The sequence below is a fragment of the Heterodontus francisci genome, chromosome 39 (assembly GCF_036365525.1).
Source record: "Heterodontus francisci isolate sHetFra1 chromosome 39, sHetFra1.hap1, whole genome shotgun sequence".
NCBI lineage: Eukaryota > Metazoa > Chordata > Chondrichthyes > Heterodontiformes > Heterodontidae > Heterodontus > Heterodontus francisci.
Genome location: NC_090409.1, coordinates 28,547,353 through 28,574,275, shown reverse-complemented (window position 1 = coordinate 28,574,275; position 26,923 = coordinate 28,547,353). Strand labels below are relative to the sequence as shown.

The following is a 26,923-nucleotide window of genomic DNA, read 5'->3' as shown; positions in this document are numbered from 1 at the left end:
CACAAAAGTGGACAGCACTGGTGTAGAGGAGCAGTACACTGTATCTAACCTGTTTTTTTGTGGCCTTCATACCTCAGGCCCCTTTTACAGACTAAAAACGAAGAAATAAAACAAAACTTAAAATTAAAGTTCCATTTTCGGCATCAGTGATGCCCTCCAGCTCCCCTGGTGCCCACTGGTCATGGAAGGCCTCAAACGTAACAACGGACAGCACATGCTGCCTGTCCAGGGACACCCGGGTGTGAATGGAACTACGGAAGAGGGGCATGTGTCTAATCCCATTTTTTTTAGAGGAAGCTTTACTCTGTATCTTACCCCCGTGCTGTACCTGTCCTGGGAGTGTTTGATGGGGACAGTGTAGTGGAAGCTTTACTCTCTATCTAACCCCGTTTTTTTTTAAACTCAAATTAAAAAGCCATTCTCGGCGTCAACGATGCACTCCAGTCCCTGCGGTGCCCACCGATCGCGGAAGGCCTCAAGCGTACCGGCGGACACCGCATGCTCCTTCTCCAGGGACACCCGGGCGCGAACGTAACCGCGGAACAGGGGCAGGCAATCGGGGAGGACGGACCCCCCCGACGGCCCGCAACCTGGACCTGTGAATTGCCACCTTGGCCAGGCCCAGGAGCAGACAGACGAGGAGATCCTCCTCCCGGCCCAAGCCCCTCCGCACCGGGTGCCCAAAGATCAGGAGCGTGGGACTGAAGTGCAGCCAGAATTTGAGGAGCAGCCCTTCAGATACTCAAAGAGGGGCTGCAACCTCGCACACTCCGTATAAACGTGGAACACGGACTCGTCTAGGCCGCAGAAAGTACAGGCGGCCTGGGAGTCCGTGAACCTACTTAAAAGTCTATTGCACGGGACTGCTCTGTGCAGCACCCTCCACCCCAGGTCCCCGATGTAAAGGGGGAAGACTCCCGCGTAGAGAGACCTCCATCGGGGTTTCCCCTTGCTGGCCGACGACGGATCCTCCATCACGGATCCGGAGGGAATGGGCCTCCTGGTCCGTACTTATTACAGTGCGATGTTCTCTCCGGATCCGTCCAGCGAGGATGCGCGCAGAGTTTGTGGGAGGATCTGCCGCAGGTCAGCCCGGAGTGCGCCGAAGGATTGGAGGCTCCGCTCACGTTGGAGTTCTTTGAGGAAGTAACAAACAATGTGGATAAAGGGGAACTTGTGGATGTGCTATACCTAGATTACCAGAAGGCATTTGACAAGGTGCCACGTCAAAGTTTACATAGCAGGATAATATGCTTTTTCTTTCAATTTGATGTTATCCTTTAGTTCCTTAGTTCGCCACAGCTGAAGCGTCCTTCCCTTAGAGAGTCTCTCTTTCTCACTGAAATGTATCTCCAGTATTCTGAAATATCTTCCAAATGTCTGCCACTGCATATCTACTGACCTATCCCTCAACCTAATTTGCCAGTTTTCTTTAGCCAGCTCTGCCTTCGTGCCCTCATAATTGCCTTTATTTATATTTAAAACACTAGTCTTAGATTTGCCCTTCTGTTCCTCAAACAGATTGTGAACTTCAATCATATTGTGATCACTACTACCTAGGGGTGCCCTCACTATGAAGTCATTAATTAATCCTGTCTCATTGCCCAGTGCCATGTCTAGCATAGCCTGCTCTCTGGTTGGCTATAGAAAGTGTTTGCTCCGAGAAACTGTCCCGAAAACAATATGATGTCATCAACCAGGCTACCTTTGCCAATTTGATTGTAGATTAAAATCACCCATGATTATCTTAGTACCTTTCTTCCAAGCCCCCATTATTTCGTCCTACTGTATGCTTACTATTAGGGGGCCTGTAAACCACTCCCACAAGTGAATTCCTACCTTTACTATTTCTTATCTCGATCTAAACTGATTCTACATCTTTATTTTTAGAATTGAGGTGACCTCTCTCCATTGTACCAATGTCATCCTTAATTAAGAGAGCTACCCCTCCAAATTTTCCTCGCTTCCTGTCCTTCCTAAATGTCATGTACCCTTGAATATTCGGGTCCCAGTCTTTGTCATCTTGCAGCCATATCTCTGTAATGGCCGTCAGATCATGTACTATTTGCGCTGTCAATTCATCTGCTTTGGTACGAATGCTATGTGCATTCAGATGCGGAGCCTTTAGTTCTGTCTCATCACTATTTTTGTAACCTCTAGCTTTATCTGCTGGTGCACTTAGATTTGTATACTCTGTCCCTTCCTTCCAAACTCTGATCATTTCCCTTGTTGCAACCTGGCTCTCTTACCTTGCCTTCTCTGTTTAATTTATCAAATCTTCTCAATCCTGATCCCTTGCCCCCACCATTGAGTTTAAAGCCCTCTCTACCGCCCTGGTTATACAACCTGCCAGAACACTGGCCCCAGCATGGTTCAGGTGAAGAACGTCCCAACAGTACAGCTCCCACTTTCCCCAGTACTGGTGCCAGTGCCCCATGAACCGAAATCCCCGTTTGTCCCTCACCAATCTTTGAGCCACGTACTTAACTCTCAAATCTTATTTCCCCTACTCCAATTTGCCGTCTGGACTCTTGCTCTCTGCTGCAGAGAATGGTGTCTATCCCCCGAACTATGCTCTCCCCTACTACCACTACATTCCTATTAGCTCCGCCCCCCCCCCCCCCCCCATGGATGGCTTGCTGTACCCATGGTGTCATGGTCAGTTCGCTCATCCACCCTACAGCCCCTGCTTTCATCCATACAGGTTGCAGGAACCTCGAACCGGTCAGACCATTACAAAGGCTGAGGCTCCTCCACTTCCACGTTCTGGGTGCCCATACCCGCCTCACTCGCAGTCACACCCTCCTGCCCCTGACCACTGAGCAAAATCAGAAGACCCTATCCTAAGGGGTGTGACCGCCTCCTGGTACAAAGACCAGGTAGCTTTCTCCCTCCATGAAGTCTGTAGCTTGGCAGCCAGCTCACCGAATCTGAGCTGAAGCTCCTGCAGATGTGTTTGCCTTGGATCACACTGGGATCCAGGAGCTCTGACATTATGCAGTCCACATGTTCTGCCATTTTTATTATGTGGTAGTTAATAAGTTAATTAAGTAAAAAATAAATTAACAAACCCTACTATTCCCAATAAGCTTTATTACCGCTAGTAAACTTTACTAATACTAATAAAATCTTACAGTAACTGATAAATTACCCGAGATAAAAATGAGAAATGTAGCAAAATACTCACAGGCCAATCAACTTAACGATTTTCCTGTGATGTCACACCGAGTTCCTGCGCTGTGTTCTCCCTCTTCCCCCCCACCCCCAGATGTGCTGTGCTGCTCCCAGAGTTCCTGCGCAGTTTCGAAACTCCCTCTCTCCCCCGGACGTGCTTTGGCTGCTTGGGGTTCTGGTCTCACTGATCCGTTGCTCTCCTTTCCATTCCAGGTCTACTCTCGACACCAAATCTTCTACAGCTACCTCAACAAAGCCAAGGGGGACTCCTGCAGGCACAACCCCGCCTGGGGCTCGCTGCACAGGTCAGTCAATGCGCCAGACTCCGCGAACAGATGTGCAGTCAGTACCTGTGGCTCGGCTGTGCCCGGGCTCAGTACCTGGGCCACAGAGGCTGATGCTGGGAGGACCTGACCCAATCCTCCCGAGGGTGACCAGGCTCCAAGGCTGCCCCTCTCCCCCGGCCACTGGTCGATGGGACCTGAATTTCAATATTTTAAAAAAATCAATAAAACAAATACATTTAAATAAACCTACCCTCCATCTTCTGGGCCCGCCTTGATGCTCAGTGTGGAGACAGTCACCCCCTCCCCTACAGTTCCCCATCTGGGAAAAGCTGGTGTGACACTGGTGGCGGAGTGGGGGATGCAGGAGGTAAGAGTCTTAGTGCAGTGGGGTGGGAACGGGGTCGAGTAAACATAATGGGTGTACGTGATGGTGGGAAGAGGTGAACTTTGAACTTTGCGCAGTCTGGGGCGGGGGGCGAAGGTCAGATTTCAAAGGCAAGTGTTTTGTTGTTCGGTGGGCGGGGGGGGGGTGTAAAAAGGGCAAATAGTTCATGTAATTGTTATTGGAGGGTGGGAAAGAGGCCTTCGAAAACTTACTGGAGAACTTTTGAGGGGATGTAGCTTTAAAAATTCAAAGCTGCCTGTGGGGGCTGGCTACCCTTTAAAAATGGCGCCAACGCACAAGCAGCTGACACCATTGTCTGGGTCGACAGCCCGCCCCCTCCACATGATTGGTGGGGGTTGTGGGGGTGGGATCGGACGGCCCCAGCTATTTAAATGAGCCACGCATGGGAGATCGGGGCGGCTCTTTGGCGTACGGCCTGCATTTGCAGGCCACCATTTCTCGAGCTCGCTGCCAAGATCAGCGTTGGACTCTTAAAATTCAGCCCTCAGTGCCCGTGTGAGCCTGTCCGTCCTCTCGGCGCCCGTGTTCAAATGTACTCACGCTGTTAGACCGAGGCAGCGGGGAGTGCACTGTTAATTCAGTCCCGCTTCTCCACCGGTCGCAATATATTTGTTTCAGGAAGTGGGACATTTCTTTTACAAACAGTCAATTATATACACTATTTTCCCCAGAATCGAACACACTAACCAGGTTTCTTTACACAACAGAGTTAACAGTTTATTATAGAACAAGTCTTAACAAACAGATCGAATTTTTTAAAATCCATTTATTTATTTTTAAGAAGTCCCCTTTCTACCTTAACCAAATTTTAAAAGTCCATTTTTTACCTTAGTCCCTTCACACTCACACACAGACATACACCGGCTAACCGAACAAAAAAGGATTTTTAGATCAGAGCTCTATTACAGACAACAAAATACACACCCGGGTAGATCATTTGCCCACCCCTGAAAAATATAGGTGAGACATGCTGCATCAAACTGGCACACAGTCCAGCCTCCGAGCATAAGCAGACAGGTAACTAGAATCTTCCCCAATAGTTCTCTTCAGGCGGCGTTGAAAATTATTTTTAAGCAGACTTTCTTCAAATACAGGAAACAAGACGAATCAAAAAAGTGAACTTCACAGAATCTTTTAGGGAATTGCAGGAAAGCGAGCTGGGTTGTAGTCTTCTGTTCTCCCTTGGAATTCTCTCCTTCTTCTGCAGCAGACTTGACTTTTAGCTCCTTCTAGAAGGTAAAAATCACACACTGACTCACAACCAGAAAACTTGACGGTTTTTTTCTGCCCATCCAGGTGCTCTCTGTTCCTACTGGTCTTGGCCAACCAAAAGGAGCACTTGTCTCTTTTCTGCCCCCACGTTACCAGGGTTTCTGCTCCATCTCCAACCAACAACACTGTTGCCAATCCAGCTCCCTCATTCCTCTTGATGGCTATCTTCATATAAAAAAAACCCGGTCCGACATTTATTCCTTAACCATAAATTCCATTCAAAATATATAGTTTAACAAAAAGAATCACTTTCATAACACCTTCACTCTCGGAGGAATGAACCGTCATTTTAGACAGAAAGATCTCTGATGAAGGGTCACTGACCTGAAACGTTAACTCTGTTTCTCTCCACAGATGCTGCCAGAACTGTGGAGTATTTCCAGCATTTCTTGTTTGTATTATCAGAAAGAAAGATCGCTCTGCTCACCTACACTTCTCAGAATTGTGTGATCTTTATTGCACTGTCTTTCTGTATTGGTCCTCATGTCACGCTTCTCCACATTGAACTCCATCTGCCTCACCTCTACCCATTTCACCATCCTGATGTCTATAACCATCCTCATCATGATCTGCTTTGCCAATTTCATACTATCCAAATTTTATAATGCTGCACGCTCCACCTGAGTCTAGATCATTCATAAAAATCTAAAAGACAACTGGAGCCAAAACGGACCCTTGGAGACCACCTCCCAGTCTGAATAAAACCCCGCCTCTTCCTCTTTCCTGTCACTAAGCCAGTTCCATATCCATCCTGCCACTTCCTCCTTTATTCCATGGGCTTCATCTTTGTAACGTGTTACACTTTGTTGAATGCCTTCTGGACGTTCATATATACAGCAATGGTGTCGTGATGATAGTGGACTTCAATTTTCACAATTTAGACCGGGATAGTAACAGTGTGAAGGGCAGGGACGGTGAAGGAGTTTCTGAAATATGTTCAGGAGAATTTTTTTTTGATCAGTGCGTTTCTGGCCTAGTGAGAAAGGAGGCATTGCTGAATCTGGTGCTGGGGAATGAGGTAGGCCAGGTGTCTGACATTTACTGAAACAGTGGTCATAGGATCATAATGTTTACATTAGCTATAGAATGGGACAAGCTGCAATCTAATTGGAGGGGAGGAACGGAACTGTCCCGGGTAAATTGGAAATCAAGGATTGACAGGCAAAACTGGAATCGAACAACGGGCTGCCTTTAAAGAGCAAATAGTTCAGGAACTGTCGAGGTAAGTTTCCACCGGGAGACAGGTAGGGCAAACAAAGCCAGAGCTCCCTGGATGACAAAAGAGTTAGAGAGTAAGATGAAGCAGAAAAAAAAGGGGATATGCCAGATGTCAGGTGGTTAAGGCAAGTGAGAATGAGGCTGATTATAGGAAGTTCAGTGGGGAAGTGAAAAAAGAAATGAGAGCCAAAGGGAATATAAGAGAATCCTGAAGTCTTCTGTCGGCATTTAAAGAGTAAAAAGGTAGTAAGAGGAGGGGTCTGCTGTGATTCGGGACCAAAAAGTGGGATTTGTGGACGGAGGCAGGATGCACGGCTGAGGTATTAAGTGAGTGTTTTGCATCTGTCTTTACCAAGGAAGAAGATGCAACCCAAGTCAGAGTAAAAGAGGAGATAGTAGAGACACTGGATGGGCTCAAAATTGATAAAAAGAGGAGGTAATGGAAAGGCTATCTGTACTTAAAGTTGATAAGTCACCAGGACCAGGCCAGATGCACCCAAGGATACTGAGGGAAGTTAGGGTGGAAATTGCAGAGGCACTGACCATAATCTTCCAAACCTCCTTCGATACAGGGGTGGTGCCAGAGGACTGGAGAATTGCAAACGTTACACCCTTGTTCAAGAAAGGTCCAAGGATGAGCCCAGCAACGACCAGCCAAATCAATTTAACCTCGGTGATTGGGGAAACTTTTAGAAATGATAATCTGGGATAAAATGGACAGTGACTTGGACAAGTGTGGATTAATTAGGGAAAGCCAGCACAGATTTGTTAAGGACAAGTTGTGTTCAACTAACTTGATTCAGTATTTTGAAGAGGTGACAGAGATGGTTGATGAGGGTAATGCGGTTGATGTGGTGTATATGGACTTCCAAAGGCATTTGAAGAAGTGTCACATAACAGGCTTCTCAGCAAAGTTGAAGTCCTTGGAATAAAAGGGACAGCGGCAGCATGAATGTGAAATTGGCTGAGTGACAGGAAGTAGAGAGTAGTGGTGAATGGTTGTTTTTCGGAATCGAGGAAGGTATACAGTGGGGTTCCCCAGGGATTGATGTTAGCGGAGGGATCAATAACCAGGGGGCAGAGATTTAAGTAAGGGGCAGGAGGTTTGGGGGGGGTGGCTGGGATTTGAGTAAAAGTTTTTTCACTCAGAGGGTGGTTGGAATCTGGAATACACTGCTCGAAGGGTTGGTAGAGGCAGGAAGCCTCAACATTTAAGAAGTATTTAGATGTGCACTTGAAAACGCCATAGTATACAAGGTTACGAGCCAAGTGCTGGAAAATGGGATTAGAATAGATAGGCGCTTGATGGTCAGCATAGACACGATGGGCCGAAAGGCCTGTTTCTGTGCTGTATATGTCTATGACCACTACTTTTCTTGATAAACGTTAATGACTTGGACCTACGTGTACAGGGCACGATTTCAAAATTTACAGATGACACAAAACTTGGAAAAGTTGTGAACTGCGAGGAGAATAGTGCAAAACTTCAAGAGTACCTTTCAGGCTGGTGGAAAGGGTGGACACGTGGCAGAATGAAATTTAATGCGGAGAAGTGTGGAGTGATTAATTTTGGTAGGAAGAACGAGGAGACGCAATATCAAATAAAAAGGTACAATTGTAAAAGGGGGAAGCAGGAACAGAGAAACCCGGGGTTCCATCTGCACAAATTGTTGAAGGTGGCAAGGCAGGTTAAAAAAGTGGTTAAAAAGGCATTTGGGATCCTGGGTTTTATAAATAGAAGCATAGAGCACAAAAGCAAAGAAGTTCTGGTGAAGCTTTATAAAACGCAGGTTCAGCCTCAACTGGGGTATTGTGTCCAATTCTGTTTATTATTTGTTTCATTGGATGCGGGCGTCGCTGGCTGGGCCACCATTTAGTGCCCAAAGAACCAAAGGGGGCGTGAGGGAAATCTTTATTTAGTGCGTGATGAGGATCTGGAATGTACTATTTGAGAGTGTGGTCGAGGCTTTCAAAAGGGAATTGGATAAACGCCTGAAGGGAAAAATTTGCAGGGCTACAGAGATAGGGTGGGAGAGTGGGATTGAGCTAAATCGCTCTTGCAGAGATCCAGCACGGGGTCAGCAGGCTGAATGGCCTCCTTCTGTGCTGTAGACATCCAAGGTTCTATGATTCAATCTGGTGCACTACCCTGCTCAACCTGATCAAATAATTCAAATAAGTTAGACAGAATTTGCCTTTAGGAAAGTTTTAGCGGACTGTCCTTGATAAACTTTCACTTGGAAAAGCAGGAGTTAATTTGTTGCCCGATAATAGTTTCAGTAACTTCCCCATTACCCAAGTTAGGCTAACTGGCCTGTAGTTTCCTGTATATCCTCTCCCCTTTCTAGAATAGTATAACATTAATCGCCTTCCTGTCCTCTGGCATTACTCCTGTATCCAATGAGGATTGAAAGATTGTGACCAATGCCTCTACTACTTCTACCTTTGCTTCCTTTATCAACATAGGATGCATTCCATCTGGACCTGGTGATTTATCATCTTTCAACAATGCTAATCTTTTCAGTATCTCTTCTCTATCTATTACTATTCTGTCCATAACCTCCCTCTCCTCTTTTAGTGTAACCTTCACATCATCCACTTCCTCTGAGAAGACAGATGCAAAGTTAGAATGAAACACCATTGGTGATTAAAGACACGAGGGGAAAATTGAAACGAAAGAAAAAGGCATCTACTAAATGCAGAGATAATAAAAAGGAGAGAATGACGAGAATAGCAAGAGCAATAGTGAGGAGTTAATGGATAAACGAGTCAAACTTTGGGAGGATTAAACTCTGGTCCGGATAGGTTGCACACACACATATTAAAGACATTGGGGAAGAGATAACAGAGGCACCATGACATATATATTAAAATAAAAATGTTAAAAAAGGAATAGTGCCAGAGGACTGGCAGATAGCTAACCATATTCATCGATTTAAAAAGGGAGATAGAACTAATCCTGGGAAATAGACCAAGTCGCTGAACATCCATGTGGGAAAGACAATGGAATTCTTACTCAAAGGTGCAATAGAAAAACATCTGGAAACTTGAAATATAATAGTCAGTCCTGATTTCAAAAGATAAGGTTATACTTGACCCACCATATTGAATTCTTTGATGCAGCAACAGAAAAGGTAGATAAGGGTAATGTAGTAGATGTGATATATTGGGCTTTACAAAAGGCCTTTTGTAATCTAGACTAATGAGTCAGGACAGAGCATGTGGAGTCAGGGGACAAGTAGCAGAGTGGGTTGCAAGCTGGCTACAGAATAAAAATGAGAGTGCGGGTAAAGGTAGATACTCAGTCTGGGAGAAGATGGGAAGTGGTGTTCCACAAGAATTGGTGCTGGCGCCACTGTTCACAATTCCACATGATTTTGGACTCGGGAATCAGATGTGCAATTTCAAAAAATTTGCAGATAATACCAAATTGGGAGGTATTGTTAATACAGGAGGTGACTTGTGACAAAATACAAGCTTGCAGAGTACGTATGTAATTGGCAAATAAATTTCAATACAAATAAGTGTGAGGTGATGCATTTTGGTAGGAAGAATAAAAGAAGGCCACGTACTCCTTGATTCATAAGAACAAGTGTCTAAATGGGGTAGAGGAGCAGAGGGATTTGGGGATACAGATGGACAAATCACTCAAAGTATCGATGCAGTTTAATAAGACCATAGATAAAAGCAAACCAAAATCACGGAGGTTAATTTCTAGAGTAATAAAATTGAAAAGCAGAGAAGTTATGTTAAACTTCTGTAGATGCTTGGCTCGACCACACTTGGAGTACTGTGCACAGTCCTCCACATTGTAAAAAAAAAGGAATATTGGAGACACTGGAGAAAGTGCCAAAAATTGATGGTGCAATGAAAGTATCACTGAGATGATTTACAGTAATAGCAGAACTGGGAGGTTACACCCTTCAGGAAAGATTGGACAGTCTGGGGCTTTTTTCTCGAGAAACCTAATAGAGGTTTTGAAATTCTGAAGGGGTTTGATAGGGTGGATAATGGTAGAAGTAGTTCCCACGTGTGGGCGAGTCCAAAACTAGCGGCTATAAATGAGGTAGTCGCTAATCAATCCGATAGGGAATTCAGGAGAGACTTCAGTCGGGCAAATTATTGGAATCAATTCTGAGAGAGAGGATAAACTGTCAATTAGAAGGGCACGGATTAATCAAAGATAGTCAGCATGGATTTGTTAAGGGAAGATTGTGTTTGACTAACTTGATTGAATTTCTTGAAGTAGTAACAAGGAGGATAGATGAGGGTAGTGCAGTTGATGTGGTCTACATGGATTTTAGCAAGGCTTTTGACAAGATCCCACATGGCAGACTGGTTTAAAAAAAAATCCCATGGGATCCAGGGAAATGCAGCAAGGTGGATACAAATTTGGCTCAGTGGCAGGAAACAAAGGGTAATTGTTGACGGGTGTTTCCAGTGGCGTTCCGCAGGGCTCAGTACTGGGTCCCCTGCTTTTTGTGGTATGTATTAATGATTTGCATGTGGATGTTGGGGGCATGATCAAGAAGTTTGCAGACGACAAAGATTAGCCGTGTGGTAGATAGCGAGGAGGATAGCTGTCGATTGCAGGAAGATAGATATCGATGGACCAGTCAGATGGGCAGAAAAATGGCAAATGGAATTCAACCCAGGAGAAGTGTGAGGTGATGAATTTGGGGAGGTCAAACAAGGCAAAGGAATACACGATTAATGGGAAAATACTGAGAAGTGTAGAGGAAGTGAGGGACCTTGGAGTGAATGTCTACATATTCCTGAAGGTAGCAGAACAGGTCGATAAGGTGGTTAAGAAGGCATATGGAATCCTTTCCTTTATTAGCCGAGGTATAGAATATAAGAGCAGGGAGGTTATGCTGGAACTGTATAACTCATTGGTTAGGCCACAATTTGAGTACTGTGTGCAGTTCTGGTCACCTCATTACAGAAAGGATGTAATTGCACTAGAGAGGGTACAGAGGAGATTTATGAGGATGTTGCCAGGACTGGAAAAACGCGGCTATGAGGAAAAATTGGATAGGCTGGGGCTGTTCTCCTTGAAACAGAGAAGGTCTGATTGAAATGTACAAAACGGTGAGGGACCTAGATAGAGTGGAGGTGAAGGGCCTACTTACCTTAGCAGAGAGGTCAGTGACTAGGGGGTGTAGATTTAAAGTGATTAGTAGAAAGATTAGAGGGAGAAGAGGAAAGTTTTTTCACCCAGAGGGTGGTGGAGGTCTGGAACTCACTGTCTGAAAGGGTAGTACAGGAAGAAACCCTCAACTCATTTTCAAAGGAGTTTTTAAATATGCACCACAAGTGCTGTAATCTGCAAGGCTATGGACCAAACGCAGGACGGTGGGATTAGAACGGGTGGCTCGTTTGTTTTGGCTGGCACAGACACGATGGCTGTTTCTGTACTCTAAACGTTCCATGATTCTTTACCCAGGGAATGCTTAGAATGTGGAAGCTGTGACAAGGAGCGGTTGAGATGAGTGCATTAAAGGGAAACTAGAGAAGCACATGAGAGCGAAGAGAAAGGATTAGAAGGATATGCTGGTAATGGGAGATGAAGGGAGGTGGGAGCAGGTTCATGTGGGGCAAAAACATGGGCACAGATCTGTGGGACTGAATTACCTGTTTCCTGGGCTGTAAATGCAAACCCATGGATTGGAAAGAGACCAGAATGTAGAAGGGAGAGAGACAGAAGGTTTGAGAGAGACAGGGGAGTGCAAGGGAGAGAGGAGAGTACGATGCAGGACATGGGGGGGGGGGTGGAGGGAAGGAAAGAAAGACAGAGAGAGAGAGACACACACACGAGAATGGAGTGGAGGATAGAGGGGAGGGAGGGTGAGCGAGCGAGAGGGAGACACAACATGGGAGGAGAAGTGGGGTAGGGAAATGGTGGATTACCAGAGTGGAGTAGGGTGTGAGGGTAACAGGACTGTATTATGGAGGGCCCTCTCCTGAGATAGACATCATTCCCTCAGAGGGGAGCCTGTATCAGAGAGAGAGAGAGAGAGAGAGAGAGAGAGGCTGTAGGTAGCATCACCTCACTAGGACAGCCCTTAATATTCTGTGAATCTGACTTTTGTGTTGCAGGCAGTGACTCGGCCAGGCCTCCCCGGGTCCATCGCCCATGAGCCTCACCTGCAGGGACTCCCCCACTCACAGACAACCAAAGGTGTGGAGGCCCCAGCACATCCCGAGGAACCCAGCGACCTGGAAGAGCTCGAGCAGTTCGCTCGCACCTTCAAACAGCGACGCATCAAGCTGGGCTTTACCCAGGTAAACCGGTTGCCAATTTTTAACTTCCAGCTCATCAAAACTTGCATCTGCTCTTGTCTGGTGGTGGTGAACCAACTGTGCTGTCCAACACAGCTCCTCAGCTGTTCCATTTCATCCTTGGAAGCAGCCGTATCTTGCTGTCCGGATCTGGTGCGACCAATTGTAATGTGATTGACGCATTCTAGGAATGTTGATGCAGAGCGTTGCATCTGCCTCACCCTGCTTTATCTCAAAACTCACATTTAAAAGCCCCAGAAGCCTGACTGCCAATTTTTAACTCTTTCTGAATTCAATGAGTAACATTCTTTGCAAACACATTAGTGCCAACCCACAAACAAATCGTCCGCGTCCTTCATAAAGATGCCCAAAAACATTGCAGGGTCCGCCTTCAGTTGTGAACCCCCTCACCTAAAAACGTCAGACCCGGGAAGCGTCATTTAACCCATATACGCATTTATTCAACTTCCAGAGCTTCCCTTCTATGTCTGATGCTTCCTTCAGAGGCTGGGAGAAGCACTTCCCTCTGAAGCAGGTCACTCTGAAGGAAAGCTGCGTTGCTACCGATGGAGTCACACCTCCAAGAATTGGTTGCTAAAAATGGTCAAAGAGATTTTCAAAATCACCTTCCCCATTGAGAGAGAGTCTACCCTGATATATTTATCCCCCAAGCTCTCCTCAAAACCTCCCCTCCCCCCCGCCCCCCCCCCCCCCAAGCTTTCCTTGGCCTTATAGGTCAAATCTATCCAGCTCCGCCTTACAAATATTCAATGACCCCGCCTCCACCACCTTCTGAGGCAGACAACCCGCTCATTCCAGGTATTAGTCTAGACAACCTCCTCTGAACCTCCTCCAACACATTCACATCCTTCCTTAAATAAGGAGACCAAACCTGCACACTTTATTCAAGGTGTGGCCTCACTGATGCCCGATATAAATGAAGCACAACATCCTTACTTTTATTTTCAATTCCTCTCGTAATAAAGAATAGCATCTTCTAATCTATTAGCAGCTACAAAACACCTCTTGATCCTGGGCTCGGCTGCTTTGGTCCTTTTTCCGAGAAGGCTCTGCGCTGGCCATGCTATTCTGTCACCTCGTCAGGCTGCGGCCTCTTCTCTCTTGTTGTTGTCTGTCTGGACTACTCCGAGCAGGATGTCTGCCAGAGGTCCTTTCCACTGGACACGATCTGTTCCTCCTCCTAGCTGTATCTCCTGAATCAGAACTCGAACTTGAGCTAGGTTTTCTTCTTCTCCATCCTTGAGCTCCCTTTCACCAATCCATGGCCTTCATTTCTGGTCCCTCTTGGACGTTTAACCAATTTTTATATTTGCCCGTAGACTTCCTTGCTCATCCAACTATTGTAGCTTCCCTCCAGTTATCTGAACGGTACCACCTGGGAACCCACTTGAGACAAATGATCCCTGGATGAGATTTTTTTTTCTTGTTCTTCATGATCAGTATGAGTATTGGTATCTATTTCCCGAACTCTCAGATCCTACCCCTCTGGCTCAAAACAAAAACACATCGGCATGCGATGTACAAGGTATCTCCTGACCATCACCTTCTCCCACTTTCTCAGTGTTTGAAAATTCATAATACATCCCTAGTTCTTGAAGAATGTGCTTTTACGGTCAGATTCCCACGTTGTATTAGAGTCAGAGTCATAGAATCAGAGTTATACAGCACAGAAACAGGCCCTTCGGCCCATCGTGTCCGTACCGGCCATCAAGCACCTATCTATTCTAATCCCATTTTCCAGCACTTGGCCCGTAGCCTTGTATGCTATGGCGTTTCAAGTGCTCATCTAAATACTTCTTAAATGTTGTGAGGGTTCCTGCCTCCACCACCCTTTCAGGCAGTGCATTCCAGATTCCAACCACCCTCTGGGTGAAAACTTTTTTCCTCAAATCCCCTCTAAACCTCCTTCCCCTTACCTTAAACCTATGCCCCCTGGTTATTGACCCCTCTGCTAAGGGAAAAAGTTTCTTCCTATCTAACCTATCAATGCCCCTCATAAATTTTGTATACCTCAATCAGGTCCCCCCTCAGCCTTCTCTGCTCTAAGGAAAACAACCCTAGCTTATCCAGTCTCTCTTCATAGCTGAAATGCTACAGCCCAGGTAACATCCTGGTGAATCTCCTCTGCACCCTCTCCAGTGCAATCACATCCTTCCTATAGTGTGGTGACCAGAACTGTACACAGTACTCCAGCTGTGGCCTAACTAGCGTTTTATACAGCTCCATCATAACCTCCCTGCTCTTATATTCTATACCTCAGCTAATAAAGGCAAGTATCCCATATGCCTTCCTAACCACCTTATCTACCTGTGCTGCTGCCTTCAGTGATCTATGGACAAGTACACCAAGGTCCCTCTGACCCTCTGTACTTCCTAGAGTCCTACCATCCATTGTATGTACCCTTGCCTTGTTAGCCCTCCCAAAATGTATCACCTCACACTTCTCAGGATTAAACTCCATTTGTCACTGCTCGGCCCATCTTACCAGCCCATCTATATCGTCCTGTAATCTGAGGCTTTCCTCCTCACTATTTACGACACCAATTTTCATGTCATCTGCGAACGTACTGATCATACCTCCTATATTCACGTCTAGATCATTAATGTACACTACAAACAGCAAGGGTCCCAGCACCAATCCCTGTGGTACACCACTGGTCACAGGCTTCCACTCGCAAAAACAACCCTCGACCATTACCCTCTACCCCCTTCCATTAAGCCAGTTTTGGATCCAATTTGTCAAATTGCCCTGAATTCCATGGGCTCTTACCTTCGTAACCAATCTCCCATGTCCTGTCACGTCCTATAATTTTCCCTGGACCTCTCCATTCCCTCTGCCCTTGGCTTATAAGGAGGAAGGTCACCTACTATCGTCATAGCAGGAAGGCAATTTGGCATGATGACTGTATAGCAATTGGTATGGGCTATGCTCCCACCCCAGCATTTGTAAAGAATTTCTTGCATGTACTGCCCAAGACAAAGCCATTCGTAGCTCGTAGTTTGGTTGTTCCGCCTAGATCTTGTGTTACATTTCATCAACTATCATGTGATTTCCTTCACACAATCCATTGCTGAATCGTCTTTCTGCAGTAAGACTTCATAACTAACAATATTGAAGTTCTCACACTGGTCCATAAGCTCATCATTTCCAAACTCCCCTCCATTATCGGTTAGAAATTTTGTTGGTGTTTCAAGGCCCGTAGCAACCCACTTTTCCATAACTTTATCCACTATCGTCCATCTGCCCTGGTTGTTTATTCCCGTAGAAATGCTGAACCTAGTTGCTGTATCTATAAAACGTGACAGATAAATATTTCGATCCTTGTCCCATACTTCCATAGATCATTCCATTAAATTCCCGGGCTAATGGGACACTCACAACCGGGCGCAGTGGTGTTTTCCGATATTTAATACATATTGTCACATTGGGATGTGATCTGTTCAACAAAGGATTCATATTCCTCATCCAGAACTCTGGCATCTTTCAGCAGTAGCTCTACCTTGTGATGACGGATGGGCAAATTGTCCGCGCAGTTCTTCCAGATAATTCTCTTCTTGTTCGCCAGACTCTTGACCGGAGAGGTCAATATTACTGCAACTTCTGGGCGGGAAACACGGTTTCCTCAATGGAATACAATAATGTCCTGATCCGGTGAATTGCAAAATTAGATTCCCCCAACCGGAAGCAGGTTGGGCTTTCATATTCTTTAACTTGTCTGCCTTGTCAAGGGTTTCCAACAGCTTAGCCAATCGACCCCGCACACTGGTTGAGGTACAGCCACTATCTAATACCATACAATTGAATGAATCGGCAACCAAGATGCTCATGGCCCGACTTTAAGTTTCGGGTCACGAAGACAATATGCTCACCGCATTCATCGGAATCATCCATTCCACGAGTTCCTTCAAATACTCAGTTCCTGGTTCCCGGACAATTCCTTGCGCAGTGAAACTTAGACTGACACTGAAAACACCCATTGATCAATCCCCGTGCTCTTCTAGGATTCATTCACTTTCGGCGATGATCCCAATCTTATACTTTGTTTTGATCCACAAATCTTTTAAAAATGCAATCCACCTCAGAGCATCTGTCAGCAACTCCCTCTTTGTAAAAGCGCCCGCGACGAGGCCCCCATCGAGATTGAGCGCCAGTTATCATGGAGTCCTCCATTCTCTCGATCGCTGCAGAACCTCCAATTTGAGAGATGAAGGTCACTAGATAATGCTAGCCTTCCCAAAAATTTCTTCAGGGCAGCAGTCAAAAAGAAAAATAGAGAATCTTCACCAAAAGCCGATCGATGTGTGAGATTTGTGCACAATCTAAACAATCTGAACGCAAGCAAACTCAGGATTTTCCAGATTTAATTTTTTTAGTCTTTTATACAACGTGTCAAAGTCCATCTTAAAAATGATCAAAAAATTGACCATGCCTCGTTGGGTTCCAACAATTCAACTTTCTTGTAAATCTTGTCCAGAAATGTTCTTGGAATCGGCAATCCCTCTTCAGTATCTCAGTCAGTAACATCCAGTTCGGAAAATACTTCAATGCTGATCATGCTTTTTCCTGATAAAGACAAAGCCAGGACCAAACCTTGCTTCCTCTTGGTCAGGGAAGTGACCCGAAACCATCGTTCTACCTCATTCTTCCATTGTTCGTACAGTTCCAATTCCGAATAGGCTGGTGGGTAGTCATAGCTTGAGAGCCCGCAGCGTGACTCGGCCATTTCACCTCGCAAGCCGCCAGCTGTTTTGTTTTTTCCACAAAAAAGAAATGACTTTTTTTCTTTAGCTTCACACCTGAAGAGGTCGAGGTTCATCCTCTGCGACCATGACCAATTGGCAGATGTCCGTTCACCAAATCAGAAAGCAGGAGACAGCCCGTGATCCGCAACTGTTTTATTCTCAACCCACGGTTCAGTACAAATACCACTTTCCACTCTTTCCCTTCCGGTCTAACACCCTGTCCAGAACAACTCCTGTGACTGAGGAAAAAAAAACTCAGCCCTTAAATAGAAACTGCACTGAGCATCACCTGCTCCCCATGAACTCTGAAGAAAGTCCAGGTTAATTAAAGGGACCAGCATTTTCAAAATTGTCATCACTCAGGGTGTGCTGTAACAGATCCTCTCACACTGGGTGTACTGTAACAGAGCCTGTCACTCAGGGTGTACTGTAACAGATCCTCTCACACTGGGTGTACTGTAACAGAGCCTGTCACTCAGGGTGTACTGTAACACAGCCTGTCACCCTGGGTGTGCTGTAACAGAGCCTGTCACTCTGGGTGTGCTGTAACAGAGCCTGTCACTCAGGGTGTGCTGTAACAGATCCTGTCACTCAGGGTGTGCTGTAACAGAGCCTGTCACCCTGGGTGTACTGTAACAGAGCCTGTCACTCAGGGTGTGCTGTAACAGAGCCTGTCACCGTGGGTGTGCTGTAACAGATCCTGTCACTCAGGGTGTGCTGTAACAGAGCCTGTCACCCTGGATGTACTGTAACAGAGACTGTCACTCAGGGTGTACTGTAACACAGCCTGTCACCCTGGGTATGCTGTAACAGAGCCTGTCACCCTGGGTGTACTGTAACAGAGCCTGTCACTCAGGGTGTACTGTAACACAGCCTGTCACCCTGGGTGTGCTGTAACAGATCCTGTCACTCAGGGTGTGCTGTAACAGAGCCTGACGCTCAGGTTGAGCTCTAACAGAGCCTGTCATTGAGGGTGTGCTGTAAAAGATCCTGTCACTCAGGGTGTGCTGTAACAGAGCCTGTCACCCTGGGTGTACTGTAACAGATCGTGTCACTCAGGGTGTGCTGTAACAGAGCCTGTCACCCTGGGTGTACTGTAACAGAGCCTGTCACTCAGGGTGTGCTGTAACAGAGCCTGACGCTCAGGGTGTGCTGTAACAGAGTCTGTCACTCAGGCGGAGCTCTAACAGAGCCTGTCACTCAGGGTGTGCTGTAACAGAGCCTGTCACTCTGGTTGTACTGTAACAGAGCATGTCACTCAGGGTGTGCTGTAACAGAGCCTGTCTCTCAGGGTGTGCTGTAACAGAGCCTGTCACTCCATGCGTGCTGTAACAGAGCCTGTCACTCAGGGGGTGCTGTAACGGATCCTGTCACTCAGGGTTGTGCTGTAACAGAGCGTGTCATTAAGGGTGTGCTGTAACAGAGCCTTTCACTCATGGTGTGCTGTAACAGATCCTGTCACTCTTTCTGTACTGTAACAGAGCCTGTCACTCAGGGTGTGCTGTAACAGAGCCTGTCACTCAGGGTGTACTGTAACACAGCCTGTCACTCAGGGCGTGCTGTAACAGAGCCTGTCACTCAGGGTGTGCTGTAACAGAGCCTGTCACTCAGGCGGAGCTCTAACAGAGCCTGTCACTCAGGGTGTGCTGTAACAGAGCCTGTCACCCTGGGTGTGCTGTAACAGATCCTGTCACTCAGGGTGTGCTGTAACAGATCCTGTCACTCTGGGTGTACTGTAACAGAGCCTGTCACTCAGGGTGTGCTGTAACAGAGCCTGTCACTCAGGGTGTACTGTAACACAGCCTGTCACTCAGGGCGTGCTGTAACAGAGCCTGTCACTCAGGGTGTGCTGTAACAGAGCCTGTCACTCAGGCGGAGCTCTAACAGAGCCTGTCACTCAGGGTGTGCTGTAACAGAGCCTGTCACCCTGGGTGTGCTGTAACAGATCCTGTCACTCAGGGTGTGCTGCAACAGAGCCTGTCACTCAGAGTGTACTGTAACAGAGCCTGTCACCCTTGGTGTACTGTAACAGAGCCTGTCACTCAGGGTGTACTGTAACACAGCCTGTCACCCTGGGTGTGCTGTAACAGAGCATGTCACTCTGGGTGTACTGTAACAGATCCTGTCACTCAGGGTGTACTGTAACAGAGCCTGTCACTCAGGGTGAACTGTAACAGAGCCTGACGCTCAGGTTGAGCTCTAACAGAGCCTGTCACTCAGGGTGTGCTGTAACAGATCCTGTCACTCAGGGTGTGCTGTAACAGAGCCTGACGCTCAGGTTGAGCTCTAACAGAGCCTGTCACTCAGGCGGAGCTCTAACAGAGCCTGTCACTCAGGGTGTGCTGTAACAGATCCTGTCACTCTTTCTGTAATGTAATAGAGCCTGTCACTTAGGGTTGTGCTGTAACAGAGCCTGTCACTCTTTCTGTACTGTAACAGAGCCTGTCACTCAGGGTTGTGCTGTAACAGAGCTTGTCACTCAGGGTTGTGCTGTAACAGAGCCTGTCACTCAGGGTGTGCTGTAACAGAGCCTGTCACTCAGGGTGTGCTGTAACAGATCCTGTCACTCAGGGTGTAGTGTAACAGATCCTGTCACTCAGTGTGTGCTGTAACAGATCCTGTCACTCAGTGTGTGCTGTGACAGAGCCTGTCACTCTGGGTGTACTGTAACAGATCCTGTCACTCAGTGTGTGCTGTAACAGAATCTGTCACTCAAGGTTGTGCTGTAACAGATCCTGTCACTCAGGTTGTTGTGTAACAGATCCTGTCACTCAGGGTGTGCTGTAACAGAGCCTGTCACTCAGGTTGTAGTGTAACAGATCCTGTCACTCAGGGTGTGCTGTAACAGATCCTGTCACTCAGGGTGTGCTGTAACAGAGCCTGTCACTCAGTGTGTGCTGTAACAGATCCTGTCACTCAGGGTGTGCTGTAACAGAGCCTGTCACTCTGGGTTGTGCTGTAACAGAGCCTGTCACTCAGGTTGTGCTGTAACAGAGCCTGTCACTCTGGGTTGTGCTGTAACAGAGCCTGTCACTCAGGGTGTGCTGTAACAGATCCTGTCACTCAGGGTTGCGCTGTAACAGAGCCTGTCACTCTGGGTTGTGTTGTAACAGATCCTGTCACTCAGGGTGTGCTTTTTCTGCAGGGTGATGTCGGCCTGGCGATGGGCAAGCTGTATGGAAATGACTTCAGCCAGACGACAATCTCCCGTTTTGAGGCACTGAACCTCAGCTTTAAGAACATGTGCAAACTGAAACCCTTACTGGAGAAATGGCTGAATGATGCAGGTATGTTAGCTCTGATCCTGCAACTCAGATACGAGAAGCTCGGGGGGGATTTGGCTTGGCCAGTTGGATGAGTCGGTGATGGGGAGATTGGTTTTGGGGAGTTGGGTGAGGGGTTGAGAGGGTGTTGGGTGAGGGATTTTGGAATTGAGTGCCTCTCCCTTACATTTCTCCCTTCTTTTTCAGAAAACATGTCGGCCGATGCGACACTGCCCAGTCCGAATGCCATGTGCAGTCCGCCGATTGGCATCGAGGGAATGGGAGGGCGCAAGAGGAAAAAGCGAACAAGCATTGAGACCAATGTCCGAGTGGCCTTAGAGAAGAACTTCCTCGCAGTAAATAATCCAAATACTAGATGGGCATGGTGTGTGAATGTATCCCAGTCACTGCCTGAAGCCAGGGCTCAGGCCCCAGACATTGCCCTCAACCAGGGCCCAGGCCCCAGTCATTGCTCTAAACCAGGGCCCAGGCCTCAGACATTGCCCTAAACCAGGGCGCAGGGCCCAGGCCCCAGTCATTGCCCCAAACCAGGGCACAGGCCCTAGTCACTGCCCTAAACCAGGGACCAGGGCCCAGGCCCCAGTCATTGCCCTAAACCAGGGACTAGGGCACAGGCCCCAGTCATTGCCCTAAACCAGGGACCAGGGCCCAGGCCCAAGACATTGCCCTAAACCAGGGACCAGGGCCCAGGTCCAGTCATTGCCCTAAACCAGGGACTAGGGCACAGGCCCCAGTCATTGCCCCAAACCAGGGCACAGGCCCTAGTCACTGCCCTGAACCAGGGACCATGGCCCAGGCCCCAGACATTGCCCTAAACCAGGGACCAGGGCCCAGGCCCAAGATATTGCCCTAAACCAGGGACCAGGGCACAGGCCCTAGTTACTGTCCTAAACCAGGGACCAGGGCCCAAGCCCCAGACATTGCACTAAACCAGGGCCCAGGCCCCAGACATTGCGGTAAGTCAGGGCCCAGGTTCCTGTCCTGGCTCAAAATGAGGGTCCAGGCCCCAGTCACAGACCAGGCCACAGGCAAGACCCTTAGCCAAGGCCCAGGCTTTAGTCATTGTCTCTAACCAGGATCCAGGCTCAAGTCACTACCCAAATCTAGGGCCCTGGCCAGAATCATTGACCAAAAAGAGAGCCCAGGTCCCATTCACTACCCATATCCAGAGTCTAGACTTAAGGCTATGACGGGGACAGTGTATGATGGGGCTGGTGTGTGATGGGGACTGTGTGACCGGGAATATGTGATGGGGACAATGTGTGAAGGAGGCATTGTGTTACTGATATACTGAGTGACTGGGACACTGTGTGATGGGAAATGTATAACAAGGGACTGGGTGTGGCCTGGATAGGGTGGGATTTGGACTTGTTGGGACTGAGACACAGTGCAAGAGGGACACGGGACTGGGACACTGAGACGGGGACTCTGTGCAACAGGGAGCCTGTGAGAAGCAGAGTGTGTGACTTGACTGTCTGTGTCCTTACAGAATCAAAAGCCAACTTCAGAGGAGATAGTGCTGATGGCAGAGCAGTTGACCATGGAGAAGGAGGTGATCCGTGTCTGGTTCTGTAACAGGAGACAGAAAGAAAAACGAATCAATCCAGCCAGCAACGTTGGGGTATCCACACACACACACAACAAACCGTCCATGTACAGCTCTCACATGGTGAGCACTGGGAACAGAGAGTGTGTGTTACAGTCCCAGAGGGTAAGGTTAACAGTCCCAGAGAGTGAGACTTGCAATCCCAGAGAGCGAGTTAAAATTCCAGATGGAGAGGGTTACAATCCCAGAGAGTAAGTTACAATCCTCAGAGAGTAAGTTACAATCCTCAGAGAGTAAGTTACAATCCTCAGAGAGTGAGTTACAATCCTCAGAGAGTGAGAGTTACAATCCCAGAGAGTGAGAGTTACAATCCTCAGAGAGTGAGAGTTACAATCCCAGAGAGTGAGCGTTACAGTGCCAGAGAGTGAGAGTTACAGTGCCAGAGAGTGAGAGTTACAGTGCCAGAGAGTGAGAGTTAGAGTCCCAGAGAGTGAGAGTTACAGGCCCAGAGAGTGAGAGTCACAATCCCAGAGAGTGAGAGTCACAGTCCCAGAGAGTGAGAGTTACAATCCCCAGAGAGTGAGAGTTACAGTCCAAAAAGAATGAGAGTTACAGTCCCCAGAGAGTGAGAGTTACAGTCCAAAAAGAGTGAGAGTTACAGTCCCCAGAGAGTCAGAGTTACAGTCCCCAGAGAGTGAGAGCGACAATCCCAGAGAGTGAGAGTTACAATCCCAGAGAGTGAGAGTTACAGTCCTAGAGAGTGAGAGTTACAATCCCAGAGAGTGAGAGTTACAGTCCAAAAAGAGTGAGAGTTACAGTCCCCAGAGAGTGAGAGTTACAGTTCAGACAGTGAGAGTTCCAATCCCAGAGAGTGAGAGTTACAATCCCAGAGAGTAAGAGTTACAGTCCCAGAGAGTGAGAGTTACAATCCCAGAGAGTAAGAGTTACAGTCCCAGAGAGTGAGCGTTACAATCCCAGAGAGTGAGAGTTACAGTCCCCAGAGAATGAGTCTTTTAATCCCCGGAGAGAGAGAGTTACAATCTCAGAGAGTAAGAGTTACAGTCCCAGAGAGTGAGCGTTACAATCCCAGAGAGTGAGAGTTACAGTCCCCAGAGAATGAGTCTTTTAATCCCCGGAGAGTGAGAGTTACAATCCCCAGAGAGTGAGAGTTACAATCCCAGAGAGTGAGAATTACAATCCCAGAGAGTGAGAGTTACAATCCCAGAGAGTGAGAATTACAATCCCAGAGAGTGAGAGTTACAGTCCCAGAGAGTGAGAGTTACAATCCCCAGAGAGTGAGAGTTACAATCCCCAGAGAGTGAGAGCTACAATCCCAGAGAGTGAGAGTTACAGTCCAGACAGTGAGAGTTACAATCCCAGAGAGTGAGAGTTACAGTCCCAGAGAGTGAGAGTTACAGTCCCAGAGAGTGAGAGTTCCAATCCCCAGAGAGTGAGAGCTACAATCTCAGAGAGTGAGAGTTACAGTCCCCAGAGAGTGCAGAGAGTGAGTGTTTCAGTCCCAGAGAGTGAGAGTTACAATCCCAGAGAGTGAGAGTTACAATCCCAGAGTGTGAGAGTTACAGTCCCCAGAGAGTTAGAATTACAATCCCCAGAGAGTGCAGAGAGTGTGAGTTACAATCCCAGAGAGTGAGAGTTGCAATCCGAGAGAGTGAGCGTTGCAGTGCCAGAGAGTGAGAGTTACAGTCCCAGAGAGTGAGAGTTACAGTCCAAAAAGAGTGAGAGTTACAGTCCCCAGAGAGTGAGAGTTACAGTCCAGACAGTGAGAGTTCCAATCCCAGAGAGTGAGAGTTACAATCCCAGAGAGTGAGTGTTACAGTCCCCAGAGAGTGAGAGCTACAATCCCAGCGAATGAGGGTTACAGTCCCCAGAGCCTGAGAGCTACAATCCCAGCGAATGAGGGTTACAGTCCCCAGAGCCTGAGAGTTACAATCCCCAGAGAGTGCAGAGAGTGAGAGTTACAATCCCAGAGAGTGCGAGTTACAATCCCACAGAGTGAGAGTTACAGTCCCCAGAGTGTGAGAGTTACAATCCCCGGAGAGTAAGACTTACAGTCCCTAGAGAGTGACAGTTACAATCCCGGAGTGTGAGAGTTACAATCCAAGAGAGTGAGAGTTACAGTCCCAGAGAGTGAGAGTTACAATCCCAGAGAGTGAGAGTTACAATCCCCGAGAGAGAGTTAAAATTCCAGACGCAAAGGGTTACAGTCCCAGAGAATGGGAGTTACACTCTTCAGAGAGTGAGAGTTACGATCCCAGTGAGTGAGAGTTACAATCCCCAGAGTGTGACAGTTCCAATCCCAGAGAGTGAGAGGTACAATCCCCAGAGAGTGAGAGTTACAATCCCAGAGAGTGAGAGTTACAATCCCCGGAGAGTGAGAGTTACAGTCCCCAGAGAAGGAGAGTTATAATCCCCAGAGAGTGAGAGTTACAGTCCCAGAGAGTGAGAGTTACAGTCCCCAGAGAAGGAGAGTTGTAATCCCCAGAGAGTGAGAGTTACAGTCCCAGAGAGTGAGAGTTACAGTCCCAGAGAGTGAGCGTTATAGTCTCAGAGAGTGAGAGTTACAGTCCCCAGAGAAGGTGAGTTATAATCCCCAGAGAGTGAGAGTTACAGTCCCAGAGAGTGAGAGTTACAGTCCCAGAGAGTGAGAGTTACAGTCCCCAGAGAAGGAGAGTTATAATCCCCAGAGAGTGTGAGTTACAGTCCCAGAGAGTGAGCGTTACAGTCTCAGAGAGTGAGAGTTACAGTCCCCAGAGAAGGAGAGTTATAATCCCCAGAGAGTGAGCGTTACAGTCTCAGAGAGTGAGCATTACCGTCCCAGAGACTGAGAGTTACAGTCTCAGAGAGTGTGAGTTACAGATCACAGAGACAGTATGAGGAAGTTGTAGACGGATATGCCGATTGAGTTGGTTGATGTTGTGTGGGATGACATTGGTGCGGAGCAGAAATACCGGCAAGGCCTGTTTGAATGGAGTGTTTCTGTGCTCGATGTTCCATGCTGTTGCAGGGCTGTGGGAATCTGATTGATAGGATGTTAGTCGGTGAGTCGAGGAAGAACAGCCTGCATTGATCTAGCACCTTTAATGTAGTAAAACATCCTATGTTGCTTCCCGTGAATGATTATCAGGTGAATATGGACTCCCTGAGACATAGAAGGGGAGATTAGGACAGGTGACACAAAGCTTGGTCACAGAAGGAGTGACGTCAAGGAGGACAGATGAGTGAGGTAATTCCCACGCTTCGGGCAGCAGCTGTTGGAGGCACGTGACCAATGGAGGAGTGATTAAAATTCGTGCTTCTCAAGCGACCAGAATTCGAGGAGGTGAGAGATATAGGGACAGGTGAAGGAGGCAAGGAGGAACCATAACACAAAGAGGAGAACTTTCAAATCATGATATTATCTTCCTGGGAGCCAAAACTGTTGAGATAGGACAGATGGTGATGGGTGAATGTGAGCAAACACGAACTGTCCAGCCGTTCTACTTTTCATTTCCTGTTGGTTCCAACCCTGCTCAGTATTGTCATTGCAGACTCCAGCAACTGCTCTCTACATTGACTGGCACCAGACTACACTTACTCCCCTCAACGTCCTGTGTCTTCAAATGTCAACTCTAACCTTTGTCCCTGTCTCCCTCCCATTCAGGTCTCTCCACAGCCGACAGGCATGAGCCACCCAGTGTCACAGGGCACAAACAGTCTCAGCACAACAGGTAAAGGAAAATGATAACTGCACAACAATCAGTGAGTGGAACATCATGTCACATTGGCACAGGGTGAGGGACTAGTACAGGGGGAGGGACTGAGACAGCGAGAAGGACCGGTACAGTGAGAGAGAATGGTACAGGGAGTGGGACGGGTACAGGGAGTGGGACAGGTACAGTGAGAGAGAACGGTACAGGGAGAGGGACTGGTACAGGGTGAGGGACTGGAACAGGGAGAGGGACTGGTACTGAGTGAGGGACTGGTATAGGGTGAGGGACTGGTACAGGGTGAGGGACTGGTACAGGGTGAGGGACTGGTACAGGGAGAGGGACTGGTACGGGGTGTGGGACTTGTACAGGGTGTGGGACTTGTACAGGGTGTGGGACTTGTACAGGGTGTGGGACGGGTACAGGGTGAGGGACGGGTACAGGGTGAGGGACTGGTACAGGGAGAGGGACTGGTACAGGGAGAGGGACTAGTACAGGGTGAGGGACTAGTACAGGGTAAGGGACTGGTACAGGGAGAGGGACTGGTACAGGGAGTGGGACTGGTACAGGGTGAGGGACGGGTACAGGGTGAGGGATGGGTCCAGGGAGAGGGACTGGTACAGGGTGAGGGACTGATACAGGGTGTGGGACTGGTACAGGGAGAGGGACTGGTACAGGGAGAGGGACTGGTACGGGGTGTGGGACTTGTACAGGGTGTGGGACTTGTACAGGGTGAGGGACGGGTACAGGGTGAGGGACTGGTACAGGGAGAGGGACTGGTACAGGGAGAGGGACTAGTACAGGGTGAGGGACTAGTACAGGGTAAGGGACTGGTACAGGGAGAGGGACTGGTACAGGGAGAGGGACTAGTACAGGGTAAGGAACTGGTACAGGGAGAGGGACTGGTACAGGGAGAGGGACTGGTACAGGGAGAGGGACTAGTACAGGGTAAGGGACTGGTACAGGGAGAGAGACTGGTACAGG

General features: G+C 47.8%; 1 protein-coding gene across 1 annotated transcript in view; it reads left to right on the top strand.

The window, feature by feature from the left end:
* The first annotated feature begins 2,627 nt into the window (after positions 1 to 2,627).
* LOC137352857 (POU domain, class 2, transcription factor 2-like) overlaps positions 2,628 to 26,923 on the top strand; it is a 153,225-nt gene continuing 128,929 nt past the window's right edge. The window contains exons 1-7 of the mRNA XM_068018709.1: positions 2,628 to 2,658; positions 3,388 to 3,479; positions 12,457 to 12,642; positions 20,548 to 20,689; positions 20,873 to 21,021; positions 22,176 to 22,355; positions 25,894 to 25,960. Of these exons, the coding sequence (XP_067874810.1) occupies positions 2,628 to 2,658; positions 3,388 to 3,479; positions 12,457 to 12,642; positions 20,548 to 20,689; positions 20,873 to 21,021; positions 22,176 to 22,355; positions 25,894 to 25,960 (847 nt within the window). The remainder of the gene's footprint in view (positions 2,659 to 3,387; positions 3,480 to 12,456; positions 12,643 to 20,547; positions 20,690 to 20,872; positions 21,022 to 22,175; positions 22,356 to 25,893; positions 25,961 to 26,923) is intronic.